General features: G+C 44.3%; 1 protein-coding gene across 10 annotated transcripts in view; it reads left to right on the top strand.

The window, feature by feature from the left end:
* Positions 1-17,010, top strand: part of KIZ (kizuna centrosomal protein) — a 765,937-nt gene that overhangs the window by 543,986 nt on the left and 204,941 nt on the right. For 5 of the 10 annotated variants that reach the window (XM_085612396.1, XM_085612397.1, XM_085612393.1 and 2 more), the window contains one exon: positions 5,890-5,973. The exons of the other annotated variants lie outside the window; for them this stretch is intronic. In XM_085612396.1, the coding sequence (XP_085468522.1) occupies positions 5,890-5,973 (84 nt within the window). The remainder of the gene's footprint in view (positions 1-5,889; positions 5,974-17,010) is intronic. 10 annotated transcript variants of the gene reach the window in all.

Below are 17,010 nucleotides of genomic sequence, written 5' to 3'. Positions count from 1 at the left end.
ACATAGTGAAATCTCCCACATATGCTCCAATTTCAATTGGGATGCCTCAAATCTTTCAATCCATAGTTGCATATATTTATTTCATGACTGGATAACGCACATTAGAGCACCAAAATTCTTCTTCAAATGGAATTTAAAAGGTGTAAAATTGAGCTGCAAAGCTGCTCTTGCATCATAAACCCTTGGATCACATACTAGAGGTATTTTGACTGTGCGCAGGCTTCCATCTTCTCAAAGGATTGTATTAAAGCTATTGTACCTAATACACCAAGCACTCCAGGTAAATGGAACAAGTTTCCAGCCCCCAAAAAATCAGATCCAGTGCTGTAGATGCAGTCTCCATTCCAAATCAACGCTACAGATTAACATGCCAGCAAATTGAATATTTCAGCAAAACCAGACTCTAGGCTGTTTTTTCTCAGCCAAATCTACCACCTTTCGAACGCACTATCACCCAGCTAAGGCAATTGTAAAGCTAGCTTGCCTTCACCCAGGTCATTAAACATGACTGCTCAAGTTTTGGACCCCCAAGGGATGCCACAATTATTACTCCTATAAGCAAAGAGGAGAGAACTCAGTCTAGATTCAATTCAAGCCTCTCCATCAACCTGTTGGGGAATGTTCCCGATTATTCCAAAGGACCCTCACCCACTAGAATCACTGTTTGCCTGCTTCATCCTTTAGCCCTCACCCCAGATACCTAGTGTACCTGGGTGGCCTCTATGCTGTGTGACAGCGGACCTCTTTGATTGTATTAGTGAGGGATCTCTGTCTAAAATTGCCTGTTGGTCTCCTGTATCTTGTAGATTTATCAGAGGAACCTTTGGTGATGTTAAACACAGCATGTGATGTTAATAGTGTTTTTATGAGCTCCCACATCATTAGGTTTACTTGTTCCAACCATATATAGTTGCCAAAAAGGTCAGATGGCTTTCTTCAGGATTAATCTTCTATATGGATCCTTACTTATCATTTACCAGAATCTAAACACGAATTGTTTAGTCAATTCATTAGTGAGTACAATTCAGTCATGCTTATTATTATGCGTTCCTTTCATATCCACCCATTACAAAGCTAATTCATCAGTGGTTCATTTGGAAAATTCAAGTAAAGAGGAGCGACTTAATTTATCCTGTTTTGGATCTTTCATAGATTCACATGCTTGAATCATTCACGCCATCGAGGTGGGAGTCTGACGGTAAAAAAATACATATATATAATAGCAGTAATACATATCATAATATGCTATAATGCACTGCATAGTCATTGCAATTGCAGTAGCCCATCCCTGTCCTTTTGTAAAAAAGAACCAAAGTTGAAAAACAGCCAATCGGGCTCTAGCACACTCTAGAACACTCCACAGAGAGGCAAGTCCCTCAGTTTTTCTACCGCACGTCGTTGTGAGAGGGAGTGTTCCTGAGCTCTGCTTAGTTTTCTTTCTCTTCCAGTGGATTTTGTGAGTCCATGATGTCTGATTCTTCTAAAAACGTATTATTCAGGCCTTGTGGGTCATGTGGGAAGAAAACACTACATTTTGAAGATCCCCACAAGGATTGTATCTATTGCCTGTACCCTCTTAATAAAGTAAAGGACTGTAGGATCTGCAGGACTTTTTCCTCCAAGACCGTAAAAGACAGGGAAGGTAGATTACTTATTTGTCTGGAAAGGCTGAAATCAAAGACCTCTGTGGAGTCTAATGAGGAAGACAGTATTAGTTCCCAGACGTCAGTCCATCTGGCAAAGAAACGGGACATATCTGAGGAATGCCCTGAGAGACACAAGAAATCTTCAAAAAAGACCCATCGTGAGTGTCAGCATACTGCCTCTAAAAAAGGTAAGCTGCCATGCCCTTCTGAGAATAAATCCGTGCAGAAAGCTGCCTCAAAAACAGCCCCCAAAACTGCCTCGAAACAGCCTAAGACTCAAGCAGAGTCTGTCAAGACCTCCTCGTCGTTGAGAAAGACATCGTCGAAGACGAGGTGAATTTGGCACCTCAGCTTTCCTCGGCGGCGCTTGCATCTTCCATAGAAGCATCGACGAAGAAAGGGCCATCGCCGACGATAACCTCTTCGCTGTCAGCGCCTACACCGTTGACAAGGCCTCCGACGACAACTTCGGCTCTGTCAACATCTCTTCTGTCCACGACACTCCCGTCGTCGACGATGCCTTCATCATCGACGACGACAACTTCGTCGACAATAGTTCTGCCATCGACGGCATCGATGATGACTACTCCGTCTTTGACAACATTTATTTCAACATCGACTGTGTCCTTTTCACCGGCGTCGAAGATCTTGTCGACAATGCAACAAAGAAGGTCTTCATTACAGTTCACCTCAATTCTGATATCCAGGTACTAGTCGATGATCCTGTTGGCGAGAGGTTTCTCCTTCAGGGTCTACACCTGTCTCTCCATAGCGTCTCTCCACCATGCCTCGACAGTGATGGAACGGACGCCATTTCGGTATTGTCCTCACTGCCCCGTGCCAGTATCTCAGGTTAATTCAAAGTACTCCCCTCTGGGGTAACTACTGCGCCCCAGGTGTTTACCAAGTGCATTGCTGTGTTGGCTGCACACCTGCACAGAGAGGGCATCCATGTTTTTCCATTCTCCCTCTTTTTCAACCAAATCAATATCTCGGGGTCAGAACAGTCATGCGACTCGTAGGCATGATAGCATCCTGCATTGCCATAGTTCTACATGCATGCTTTGCAGGAATGCTTAGCGCAACAGTGGTCTCAGACGGAGGGTCATTAGAACGATCTAGTGTTGATCGGCCGCAGCAATTGCCGCTCTCTGCAGTGGTGGAACACCCCAATAACCTGTTGCATGGATAGCCTTTCCTCTACACAGTTCTGCAGAGAGATTATATTCTATTGTTGCAAGTTTTTATGTGGTACATGATTACTGTTTATGGAATTGTGTAGTGTCAATATTTTTTTTTCTTTTTTTTAAAATTCTTTTTATTAACTTTGCTCAGACCATCAAACAATACAGGACATTTAGCACGATACATGCAGTGAATTACCCATCCTCTGAACAATGACTGACCTTCAAGGACACAAATGAGACAAATAACAATAGCTGTTAGGGTCCTAGTCCTCCCCCCGTCTGCCTGTATTTCCGCCATGGCCCCCATACCTTACGCCATTTTTCGGTGCAACGTCTGCTTTTGTAGATAGTTTCTTCAGCCCTTTGGCACCAGTCTATGTCCCGTACCCATTGGTCCCATTGGGGCGGGGTCCGCGAGCCCCAGTCCCTCGCGATATTCCTCTTCGCCACCCACGCCGCCAGAGCCAGCCAAATCTCCTTGTGTCTAGTCCAGTCCGAGTCGCTCCTAATCATTAATAGCAGCCATCGGGCTCCAGCGGGACCACTGAGCCCACCACTGCCGTCATTACGTCAACTACCTTGGTCCAAAACGGGACTATCTGCGAGCACTCCCATAGGGTGTGATAGAAGGTGCCCTCCTCCCCACATACCCGTACACAAAGGGCCGATCGGCTCCTCCCCAGGCGTACAGATGGGTGCAGGGGTAATATACTCGGTGCAGAATCTTAAGCTGTACTAACCGGAACCTACAACGGATTGCAATCTCCCTTGGGCTCTGTAGGGCATCCTGCCAGTCTTCGTCATCCAGTTGACCTATTTCCCCCACCCATCTCTCCCGCAATGTCACCAGGGGGTCCGTCATGTTATTGATGAGTTTGCGGTATATTGTGGAGGTGGGTTTTCCTCCTTTCGGGTCCAAGAGCAGCCTATCCTCCAGAGGGGAGTACTCTGGGATGGTCGTGCCGCACCTTATGTGAGTCCGCAGGGCGTGGGTGAGGCGTAGGTAGTGGTAATGTTGGGAGTCATGTAGATCATACTGTAGTGTCAATATTGAGCCATTTCCCCTACTGCAAGTGTCCTGACTGGTTCATACCCTGTTCTCTTGCCCTCATGTAGATTCTGATCCCTAGGGTCAGACACTTTCAACCCACATTCCATCACCAAGGTTCGTACCCTGTACAAATTCACCTGGAGGAACGTATTCCTTCCTACTAGTGACTTGGGTACTCCTTTCCGTGCTTTGCAACCCCAGCAATGGATATCAAGTGGAAACTTATGGTACCAGCTGCTTTTCTGCCGAGGGTCAAAACCCACCTACATTCACTATTGTAATCCAATAGCAAAGGCTTCTTTTGTGGTTCGTAACATATAACTGAATTGAATCCTGAAAATACAAGTGTCATTACTCCCTATTAGAACATTGGAATGTTGAGTGCTCCATTAAAGACAATTGAGTGCTCTGGGCTTCGCTTCTAGTGGCTGCTAGAAGTCGGAAAAGCAACATTCAAGTGTTTTTTTCATTACACAGCTGTTGCTGTGAACAAAGGCCTCTCGGAGCCCGAGGGGATTTAAACCCCCTCGGGCTCTGAGAGGCCTTTGTTTTTACAAATTAGAACATTCAGCCCTCTAGGGACAGAATGTTCTAATAGCCTTATAGCCCTCCATAGCAGGCTCTACCAGCCATTAAAGGCCCGCTTCCTTGTTAAGGGCCCTCGCCTTCGGGCCTTTAATACTGGAGCGGGCCTTTAATGGCCGGTACAGCCAGCTACATTGGACTCTAAGGCTATAGTAAGTGATCCTCTGTTAGGTGTGTGGCTGCTTGAAACTATGTCATGTGAATCAAAGCACTCTAAATGAGAAGGCCTTTTGGGGAGTACAAGAGGCAGAGAATTACATTTCTATACCTCATGACCTACCTAGGACTGAATACTGGTACTACATGTAAGCCAGACACTGGGTACTCAACCCTCTATTTGCCTGCACACTTTCAGAGTGCTGACGAAATTTGAAAAATGTCTGATCACTAAAGCTGACGATAAAGGCCTGCTCTCTAATATCTAAAACTTTCTGAATACCTTGTCAGAAACTAGCAAATCACCGGCTCAACTGTGTTGGGAATCTGAGCTAGAACGCTCCTTCATATTCAAGGAATAGGCTGACAGAACTGTGGCCAAACAGGAACACTCTCACATCTCCTCTGGAGATGCCCTAAGCTCAAGCAATATTGGGAGGAAGTGCTTAAAGATACTGATGACATTTTTTAAAGGGATAGCCCTCATTTCTCCGGGTACACTCTCTTAGGACTCCCCAACCACCTGACATAGCCACTTCGATCCGATAGGGGGAAAGCCATGACAATGGCTCACTGCTCCGCAAGGCTAATCATCACATCTAAATGGGGCACGAACACCACTCCAGTCCACTCAGACTGGCTTCACAAACTACGGGACATTGTTGCTATGGAACAGCTCATGGCCTCCGTAGAATGCAAGATGCCATACTTCGATAAAATGTGAGGCTCATGCATCCACTTTCTAGCCCAAGACTAATGAGATCCTACCTGCCCCTGCTATCTTAAGGTGCTTCTATTGACGGGTGGCGAGACTCATCTTACCCGCTGATTAGTCTTTGTTCATATCCACTGAGAAGACTGCTCCTCATACTGGCCAAACCCGCACCACTCTGATGTTCTCCACAACCCCTTGACCCAATCCCCTCTGCCTCTCGTCAGGGTGACCCCCTTTCTAGTACCACACCGGTCACTGGATCCAGGTAAGTGTATGTGTTCTATAAAATGCCAATAAAAGACATTTGAGCCATTGATTTTTATACCTCAAATATAAAGAGGACTGATTCCTAATTCACTTTAATTATACCTTTTGAATTGCATCAGTGGTTGATACATCACCCTTTTCCCTATTAGCATTTTAGGTGTGAAATTGTACAATTATTTTCATATGTAACCGTTTATCGTCTGATACCTGAACCTTTGCTCAAGTTAATTGTAGCTAGAATAGAAATAATGAAAGATGTCGGTTGCTTTTCATCATTTTCAGAAAAACAAGAAACGGACCACCCAGTGCCTAAAACTGTTGTTCAGAGTAACAGAAGTCTTTCTGAAGGCGAAAATCAGATTGAAGGTATCAGTGATGTTTCTGAATTGGAGCAATCATGTAGGTTAATACCAAAATACTGTACTTCTCTTGGTGACTTAGATGCACTTACTCTCTTCTAAGTTGCTGAGTTTACTCTCAGCAGTAGCCTCCCTTGTTCATATAGAATCTGTAGCAATATGACTTCTAGATGAACGAGGGTTTGAACAGATGATGTGAAAAAACACATTTAGTCACCAAATGATCTAGAGAAAAAACTGAGAGTTAAAGGCCAGTTGCTACAGACTGCTATACATTGCATGTGAGGGGCTGCATCGTTTGTCCATGTGGTCTGTACTTAGGACCAGCACAGTGCTGTATATGACTGGTTGTGTTTCCATCTCACTAATTATTTCTTGGGCATCCTCACAGCACAGCTATTTGGAACAATGCTAAAAAAGGGTCCAGAAGTAGTTGCTACCATACCATTTTTTACCTTCTTCGACTCTGGTCTGGAGGCAGATTAGTCATACCCATTGTCACTGATGTATCAATGCCTTGGACAATTGGTCAGTGTATTCGGGGGGGGCTTCTTTATTGCTTAGTCACTTGTTTGGTGTTAATGTCTGTCCAAGCATACAGGGAAGATCGGGTATACTATCCTGACTAATTATCCTTTAAGTGGTCTCTGCACAGTCATGTCCTTGTAGTGCTAACTAGTCAGTTCATTTATGCCAATAGCAGTATTGGAATCTCCATGGCGAGCTTTTGTGATGTCTAGGATGGGAATTAGGCAGGGTTACAGTTCAATGGACTGGGCAAGCCTGCAAGTCCCTTCGGTCCATTCTCTGTGCCATTGATTGGTGATGTTTGCAAATCATTTGCTTAACCTGTCCTGCAATATATCTGGCCTACTACTTGCTCAAGAGCACGTATGATTTTAAGAAAGGGAGACATTTGTCTCCTTGAGCTAGGTTAGGTAAATCGAAGTGCCAGGAGTCACCAGGCTTTGGTCCTCTTATCTCCTTGAATATGAGAACTTGGTGGGGGCCGAGTAGGATTAAATCTGTCTATTGGAGTCTGCTAAAGGAAAGCTTAGCCTTTAGGCAATTACTCGTTATGAATATTCACTCTAGCAGTATGTTTTAAATATATCTTCGTTGGAAATTAGCAACTAATACATATGACTGATTATTTTTATTCCTTGATAACCGAAAATAGTGTATCGTATAAATCCAGTATTGGTTCTTCAGTGTATGGTTCAGACAACATAGAAAGCCTTTATAAATCCTTGTTTGTAAGTTGCTTAGAAGAACTAAAAAGCTTCCCATGTATTAATCTTTTGACCTTGGTGGTTTATAATTACTCTGTGAGTCTATCGAACCTGTTAAATTCGTGACTAATTTAGACAGATTAACACCATAGAGCAAAAACTCTCTATCTCCTACTCACACTTTTTTTCTTTTTCCATTGGGAAACTTCATTTAGTTATATTGAGTCTTACCCTTAAGAGTCCAGTTTCCAGGAGGCTAATTAAATGGACCACTGTTGTGTCTACCATGGAATTTACATCTGATGTTAGTCTAGAAATATGTCTAACTTACTTTTGTAGGATACAATGGATGACTTGTATACTTTTGGGAATTCTAGTGGAGAGTGCCAGTGTCCTGTACACGTCTGTTCTGCTCCTATTTTACACACCTGACAAAAGATTGAGTGCAACTGATCCAAGTGTGACTTTGCTTTTGCTGAGCAACATTTTACAAAGTATCAACAATAGAGAGAATGTGTAACTGTTCATTTCACAGCTCAGTTACATTGAAGCCTGGGAAGCCAAAATGTATGATTTATTGAAGGAAAAAGCATTCATCATGCCAGCTGACCACCAAACCTGCACTGAAATGCATCAGGTGTGCCACTTTTCCAACCCTCCTTCTTCCTTTTCCCAGCTTTGGTCCCCTAGAACACGGAGTCTCCTCATGCCAACCAACAACCTGACCTATCATTAACAAAAATTAGGTGTGCCAATGGCCTCCCTGGAAAACAAGCCTAAGAATGCCACTGGGCATCTGGATTCGACAGAGCAAACATCAAGATATCTGTGAAACATAATTTTAATCTCACCCAAATCTCCATCTTGGCATTCACAAACTATGGAGCTTCCATCTGTCTCATGTACACTAAAGAACACCTGATTTGTGTGTGCTCTTTGGCTATGTTCTGGCTCCTACCTACCAAATCAATGTGCTCTCCAAAGCACTATTTCAGTACTTAAGCCTGCTACAATGGGTTCTTCCTATGCTCTGCAGCTCACAGAAAACTTGACCAATTTCTGTGGTCATATTCAATTGAAATATTGGATATGCCTACACTTTGATCTGACATTTAGGATCAGATCATGAATATCATAGGTAAGGGCCCAACAATGAGCCCATATTAAATGGCACTGTCTGGCATACTTTGACATTCTCTGGCTTCTACACCTCTGTGAAAGAACAAACAACTACACTCTCTCCTGAGTACAAAGATACAATTGAACAGCATATGCATTGAACAAGACCTGCAAATTACAACAACCAAAACCAATCATCCTAAAGGCAGTATCTCCCTTGTCAGAATAATCATTATTATTACTAATAATCAAGCAGCAAAAACATCTAGATTCCCCCTCCCCGACCCATGCCTTTAGCAGCTCAATAAAGTCTGATCTATTAAGACCTTTGCCGCAGAAATGAAACCTTTTCCTCGCTATTTCTGCTATGCCAAATCAGATCAAATGCTAATTCATTAAGCCTTCTCTAATGGAAGCTGGTCTGGGCAGAACTTTACTTGCCAAATACAGACCAAGGGCAAAAGGATGAATCATTTTTCCGCAAACCAATAAAAAGGCAATCTACGCTCTATGCTGTAATTCATTTAAAAACAATTCTGATGCAGACTAGCTTCTGCCGCTGCTGAGGGACAGAATCCTAGCTATTAGTATGGACAAGGTCAGAACACAAGCAGGCTCCAAAGGATCAGCTGTGCTTATTCTACTAGACTCTCATCTGCATCACCCAGTACAACTGACCAGGCTCCAGAGTGTGAGTATTTATGAAAAAGTCTTTCATTTGATGGCCCCTTCTTGGTAAACCATAGTTAATGTTCCTAACATCATACACCTCCAAACCATACCAGCTTGGGTGTAACCTTTTCCCAGTTTCTCTTCAAAATCCACTTCTGGTCTCGTCCTGGTTTGATTCAATTATTTCGTCTTACCTGCTTCAATTACTAAAAAAATAGTGCAGTGATCCTCATGTTCCAGGACCTTAATGACACATCATCAATGCTGGCACCTTCCTTGCTCACCTACTGGATGACCCTTATTCATTTTAGTCTCAACCTGAATAAGACAGAAATACCCGGATGTAGAAAATGTGGACTGACACAAGACATTCAGGCCTGGCCTACAGATTTACAACCAGCACCCCAGCAACAGACGCATGGAATGCTATGTAGCATCCCAAATGGAGGCCTTACTCTTGAACCCCCAAATAGATGACATAGTGAAATCTCCCACGTGAGCTCAAATTTGGACGTTCTTCAATTGGGATGCCTCACATCTTTCAATCCATAGTTGCATATATTCATTTCATGCATGGGTAACGCATCTCAGAGCACCAAAATTCTTCTTAAAAGTGAATTTAAAAGGTGTAAAATTCAGCTGCAATGCTGCTCTTGCATCACAAACCCTTGGATCACATACTAGAGTTAATTTGACTGCGCGTAGGCTTCCACCTTCTCAAAGGATTGTATTAAAGCTATTGTACCTAATACACCAAGCACTCCAGGTAATTGGACCAAGTTTCCAGGGCCTAAAAAATCAGACCCAGTGCTGTAGATGCAGTCTCCATTCCAAATCAACGCTACAGATTAACATTCCAGCAAATTGAATATTTTAGCAAAACCAGACTCAGGGCTGTACTTTTTTCAGCCACATCTACCACCTTTAGAATGTACTTTCACAGAGCTAAGGAAATTATGAAGCAAGCTTGCCTTCACCCGGGTCATTAAACATGACTGCTCAAGTGTTAGACCCCTAAGTGATGCCACAATTATTACTCCTATAAGCAAAGAGGAGAGAACTCAGTCTAGATTCTATTCAACCCTCTCCGTCAACCTGTTGGGGAATGTACTTGATTATTTAGAAGGACCCTCACCCACTAGAACCAATAGTTGCATGCTTCATCCTTCAGCCCTCACCCCAGATACCTAGTATACCTGGGTGGCCTCTATGCTGTGTGACAGCGGACCTCTTTGATTGTATTAGTGAGGGATCTCTGTCTAAAATTGCCTGTTTGTCTCTTGTATCTTGTAGATTTTATTAGAGGAACCTTTGACAAGGTTAAACACAGCATGTGATGTTGATAGCGTTTTTATGGGCTCCCACATCATTAGGTTTACGTGTTCCAACCATATATAGTTGCCAAAAAGGTCAGATGGCTTTCTTCAGGATTAATCTTCTATATGGATCCCTACTTATCATTTACCAGAATCTAAACGCTAATTGTTTAGTCAATTCATTAGTGAGTACAATTTAGTCATGCTTTTTATTATGAGTTCCTTTCGTATCCAACCATTACAAAGCTAATTCATCAGTGGTTCATTTGGAAAATTCAAGTAAAGAGGAGAGACTTAATTTATCGAGTATTAGATCTTTCATAGATTCACATGCTTGAATCATTCACGCCATTGAGGTGGGAGTCTCACGTTAAAAATAAACATATATATAATAGCAGTAATACATATCATAATATGCTATAATACACTGCATAGTCATTGCAGTAACCCGTCCCTGTACTTTTGTAAAAAAGAACCAAAGTTGAAACACAGCCAATCAGGCTATAGCACCCTATAGAACACTCCACAGAGAGGCAAGTCCCTCAGATTTTATACCACACTTCATTGTGACAGGGAGTCTCCCTGAGCTCTGCTCAGTTGTCTTTCTCCTCCAGTGTAATTTGAGAGTACATGATGTCTGATTATTCTAAGAAAGGATTATTCAGGCCTTGTGGGCCATATGGGAAGAAAAGGCTACATTTTGAAGATCCCAACAAGGATTGTATCTATTGACTGTACCCTCTTCATAAAGTAAAGAACTGGAGGATCTGCAGGACTTTTTCCTCCAAGACCTTAAAAGACAGGGAAGGCAGATTACTTATTTGGCTGGAAAGCCTGAAATCAAAGACCTCTGTGGAGTCTAATGAGGAAGGCAGTATTAGTTACCAGACGTCCATCTGGCAAAGAAAAGGGACAGATCTGAGGAATCCTCTGAGAGACACAAGATATCTACAAAAAAAAGACCCATTGTAAGTCTCAGCATACTGCCTCTAAAAAAGGTAAGCTGCCATTCCCTTCTGAGGAGAAACCAGTGGGGAAAGCTGCCTCAAAAAGGTCCCCAAAAACTGCCTCAAAACAGCCTAAGACTCAGTCAGAGTCTGTCAAGACCTCCTCTTCATCGTAAAAGACATCGTTGACGACGAGGTGGATTTGGTACCTCGTCTTTTCTCATCGGCGCTTACATCTTCCACAGAAGTAGAGGAGTTGGCCTAACGGCTAGGGCGGTCGACCTCAAATCTGGGGAACCGGGTTCGAGTCTCAGCAAGGACGCGCATTATCCTGTGATTCTTGGGAAATCACTTAATCTCCCCGTGCTTAACAAAAATGAATGTTTCCTCATGTAACACAACTGGTGCTAGTGTAAAGCACTCTGATATCCAATACCTTTGGGTCAAATTCGCGCTCTATAAAACTCCGTAAAAAAGAAAGAAGTAAGGGCCATCGCCGACGGTAACCTCTTTGCCATCAGCACCTACACTGTCGGCAAGGCCTCCGACAATGAAAACTTCGACTCTGTCAATGTCTCTTCCGTCGCGGACGAGCCTTGATCGTCGACGACGACAACTTCGTCGACAATAGTTCTGCCATCGACAGCATCGATGATGACTACTCCGTCTTTGGCATCAGTTATTTCAACATAGACTGTGTCTGTTTTACTGGCGACGAAGATCTCATTGACGCCGCAACAAAGAATGCCTTCTTCATTACAGTTCACCCCAATTTTGACACAAAGGTTCTCGCCGACGATCCCGTCGGCGAGAGGTTTCTACCAGGACTCTTCTTACAACTCTCCTTTGCCTCCTAGTCAATTTTTGGAGGAATCTGAGGATGATGGGTTGTTCAGTCTGGCCCGCAGCCCTTCTCAACTCCACATAAAATTTCAAGAGGATGAGGATGGATATTATGGCACACACTACCATCAACCTGTGGAAAGGTCACAGGTGTTGATTCCTCGCCAAGAGCCCATGATTCAAATGCCTAAGGCGTTAGTAGAGGACTTAACAGCTATGCTACAGGATTACCACAATTGGTTCCCTGCTGCAGCAGGTTCTCTGCAGAAGCAAAGGTGTCCCCAGCCTGCTCAAGACTCAGCAGCGCCTTCAGTACCCACGATGGAGGCTCAGCATCATGTATCTGTGCCACAAGATCAGATGCCACAGGATGATGATGATGATGTCTCTGAAGAAGGTGAGATCCCTAAGACGCCTACTACCATAGATGAGTGGGAGGACTACCTAATTCTGACACCTTCTCCGCCAGCTCCTCAAGCAATTGATTCTCCTCCTAAGGATATTGGGGGCTTTCATGCTATTATGGAGAGAGCAGTAAATCGGTTCCACCTACCCATGCCTATTAAGCAGTCTGGCTGTTTCTTATATTATTTTAAGGACCAAAACAGAAAATCTGTCCGTGCAATTCCCATCATTGAGCATATCTGGTAAGAAGGAGATAAAATTATGAAGAATCCCTATTCAGTGCCGGCAATCCTCTCGAGAATTGGCAAACAATACAAGCCCCCCGACGATGCACCTGCATGCCTGGTAGGACAACGTAAGTCGGATTCAGTAATTTCCCAGGCTGTGCAGGGAGGTCTCAGAAATCCTTTGGTACCCATTACTACGCCACCCGATAAGGATGGAAGGCACTTGGACAATATTGGCAAGAGATTCACCACTATGGCGGGTGCATCAGGACGTGCTGCAGATTCCTTAGCAATTCTATGGCGATATGACTGCCAAATGTGGTCTGATGTTGCAACGTTCCTCTTTTTTTTTTTTTTTTTTTTGCCGGACTACAAAAAGCAAGAAAGATTCTGCTTGAAGGGGAAAGGTCAGCATTGGTAATTATAGACATATCTATATATTTGGCTTTGTTAGGTTTTAGGCAACTAGCTGGAATAGCAGGGCTCCGCCAACAAGGATGGCTCAAATCTACCACCTTTCGTCCTGAGGTGCAAAAAAAGATCTTAGGCCATTCGATGGGGACGCACTGTTTGGCAAACACATTGACGATGCCTTACAGGAAATGAAGAAGGATACAGATACAGCTAAATCTTTAGGAACACTCCAGTATAGGATGACACCCTTTTGAGGAGCCCGTGCCAGAGGATCATATTCCTTTCAAGGGAACTATCAGAAATACCAACCACAGACTTACCAATATAGATATGGCTATCAACAACAGCAATTTTATAGAGCCCCTCCAGCTGCCGCTTACTCCAGACAGCAAAGCAGAAGAAAGCAGCTCCCTAAGGCCAGGGACAATGCTAGAAAACAGTGACACCTCCCCAGTACCTGCAACAATTCGGCCACGCATCAACCCCAGTGCTGCAAATATTTCTTTACATTTCGACCAATGGAGAATAATCACTTTGGACAAGTGGGTCCTGGACATAGTAAAGTATTATCAGACCCTAGAATTCATAAAAATCTCATCCCCCTCTGAAGAGGCTTCCACCTCATTTAAAACTTCTCAGAAAACAAGCCATGGTTATGCTCCGGAAAGGAGCTATAGAAAGAGTGCCTCACTCGCTGGAGGGGAAAGGTTTTTATTCCTGTTTTTTTCTGATAAGACAGAAGTCGGGAGAGTGGAGGCCTTTTCTAGATCTAAGAAAATTAAACCAATATCTACAAAAGAAGTCCTTCCGCATGGTCACTCTCCCGGAGATACTACTGCTTCTCAATCATGCAGATTTTATGACGACCCTAGATTTGCAGGATTCATATATCCACTTCCCTATTCATCCCAAACATCGAAAGTTTCTCCGTTTCACTGTGGCAGGTGCTCATTTTCAGTTCAGAGTTCTCCCTTTTGGTCTGCGGTCAGCACCAAGAGTATTCACCAAATGTCTGGCTCCAGTTGCTGCTCATCTCAGGCTGCAGGGCTTGCAGCTGTTTCCTTACCTAGACGACTGGTTAGTGATAGGTTGTCTTTTTGACAAGCCTCAAAAGCAAGTTCAGTCTGCCTACAAATGTTTTGTTCCCTGGGGCTAACTCTCAATTTTCCGAAGTCAGTTCTGCAAATGTCTCAAAAGACGCTCTTTCTCGGAGCAGTCTTAGACCCTATCCATGACAAGGCATTCTTTTCCACAGAAAGGCAAACACATCTCATTTCCCCAGCAACAAAGTTAAGAGGAAAAGGTTTGCTTCTGTGAGGCTGATAAAATCTCTACTGGGCATGATGTCCTCTGCAATTCTAATGGTACCTTACGCTCGTCTCAGAATGAGATCAATTTAGGAGGAACTAGACATTCAATGGCTTCAGGTTACTGGATCGTTCGACGACCTGGTGCGAATAACTCCAGTCATGCAGGCAGCTCTGCTCTGGTGGCAGCGCCCCAGAAATCTCAATTAAGGGCTAACTTTCTTTTCTTGGACGTCGGATTTCGTCCTCTAGAAGCATGGGGGGGCCCAACTTCAAGATCTCTGGATAAGGAGCAAGTGGTCCAAAGCGATATCATGGATGCATATACATTTTCTGGAGCTCTGCGCCATTTCTCTAGCCTTATAGGCTTTCCTCCCAAGGATTCAGGGATCCTCGGTTCTGATAAGGACAGACAATACCACATGAATGCATTACCTGAACAAACAAGGAGGCACACGCTCCCACATCCTATCGCAGGAAGCACAGGAAATCTGGAAGTGGCTTCTCTCTCACCACATATCTTTCAAGGTAGAACATCTCCCAGGAGTGAAGAGCAGTCTGGCGGATACAATGAGCAGGACTTCTAGCTCCCATTCGTGGCAAGAGATGGATCAGACGGTTCTTGAGTCCATCTTCCAGATGTGGGGCAAGCCCAACTTGGATCTCTTTGCTTCCAGAGATGAACCGGAAATGTCAATTCTTTGCCAGCTGGGAGCCAGAAAAAGGTTCATGGGGAAACGCCTTTCTGTTAAGGTGGACAGGGATCTTCGCCTACACGTTCACTTCTTTTCTGTTAATTCCAAGGCTTCTGATTAAACTGAAAAGGGAGCCATGCCGAATGATTCTCATTGCTCCACGTTGGCCATGCCGGCACTGGTTCACAGAGCTTCCCCTGCTCTCATACTGCAGACCTTATAGCCTTTCAGTATCGTCGACACTGTTAACATTGAGCAGGGGCCAGATTCTTCATCCGCATCCAGCCCCGCTGCAACTACATGCGTGGTTACTGAACTCGTTGAGTTAAAGGAATTAGACCTGCCGCAAGACTGTAGGGACATCCTTTCTAAAGCAAGGGCACCATCCACGATTAAAACTTACACTCTCAAATGGAAACGTTTCTGTTCATGGTGCCTTTGTAACATTGTGTACCCACTTGAGTCTTCTCCAGCTAAAATGTTACCTTATCTGCTCTCCCATGCTAAATCTGGTCTTATATTCACATCTATTAAGGTACATCTGGCCGCCATCTCTACTTACAGGCGTTCCTCTGGTGGTTTATCTCTTTGTTCATGTCAGCTGGTAAAACAGTTTATGAAAGGACTTTCAGAGTATATCCTCCTGTAAGAGCTGGTGCTCCATAATGGAGACTTAATCTGGTTCTGGCTCAATTTATGAAACAAACTTTTGAGCCTATACACAGAGCTGAGCTCAAATACATTTCCTGGAAAGTTGCTGAAAGTTGCTTTATTGTTGGCTCTTACTTCTGCTAGGAGAGTCATCAAAATTCAACAAATATCTACAAAAGAAGTCCGTCCGCATGGTCACTCTCCAGGAGATACTACTGCTTCTCAATCATGCAGATTTTATGACCACACTATTGATCAAGGACCGCCAGGTCAATGCCATCACCTCCTCCTGCTACCACATCCTACACCTTCTCCGCAAGACCTTCAAGGGGATCCCCCAGAACACAGGAAAACTGTCACACACGCCCTTATCAGTAGCAGACTTGACTACAGCAACGCACTCTAAGCCGGGATCAGCAAGAACCTCACCGCAAACTCCAAAACATTGCCGCCAGACTAGTCCTCAACCTACCGCGCCCCTGCCACATCAGCCAGCACCTATGGATCCTACACTGGCTCCCGGTCGAGAAGAGACTCACCTTCAAACTTCTCATCCGTCCACACAAGGCCCTCCACAACACCAGATCTGCCAACCTGAACCATGCCTCGTGTTCCATGGCCCAGCCCTCCCTCGCAACAGTACCTCGAATCAAGAAAAGCAGAACAGGAGAGTGCTCCTTCTCCCTCCTCGCGGCCAAGGCTTGGAACTCCCTCCCTCTACACCTCCAACAGACTGCATCGCTCCGCAAATTCCTAAAGGATTTCAAGACCTGGCTCTTCGATGTAACTCAGTAATCCTCCAGGATCTGCGGAACCCCCTCCCCTGCCCCACCTCCCTCACCACCTTGAGACCCATTCCAGGTGAGTCGCTAGCGCTCTACAAACCCCTGATTGATTGATTGATCATCGCAGGGTCACCGGCTTCTTTACCCACCATTATATTGATGTTGCCATCAGTTGGTCTCTGAGTGTATAGCGGAGAGGATTGTTTTACCCACTGGAGGTATGCATGGATTACCCCAATATTAGTTCCAAATTCTCACCCATTTTTTCGGGCACCCGCTTTTCACATAGACTGTTTTTTCCAGCAGCATACACCAGTCCATATCTCTTTTCCAGTCTTGGCGTGTGGGTGGGGGCATAACCCCCCAATGGCAAGCTATATTGCATTTTGCCAGCATAAGACCCAGAGTCACCCAGGTTTGATCTGCTTGTC

This window comes from Triturus cristatus, chromosome 6 (assembly GCF_964204655.1).
Source record: "Triturus cristatus chromosome 6, aTriCri1.1, whole genome shotgun sequence".
Classification (NCBI taxonomy): Eukaryota; Metazoa; Chordata; class Amphibia; order Caudata; family Salamandridae; genus Triturus; species Triturus cristatus.
The sequence above is the reverse complement of the archived record's forward strand: the minus strand, read 5'-3'. Positions and strand labels throughout refer to the sequence as shown.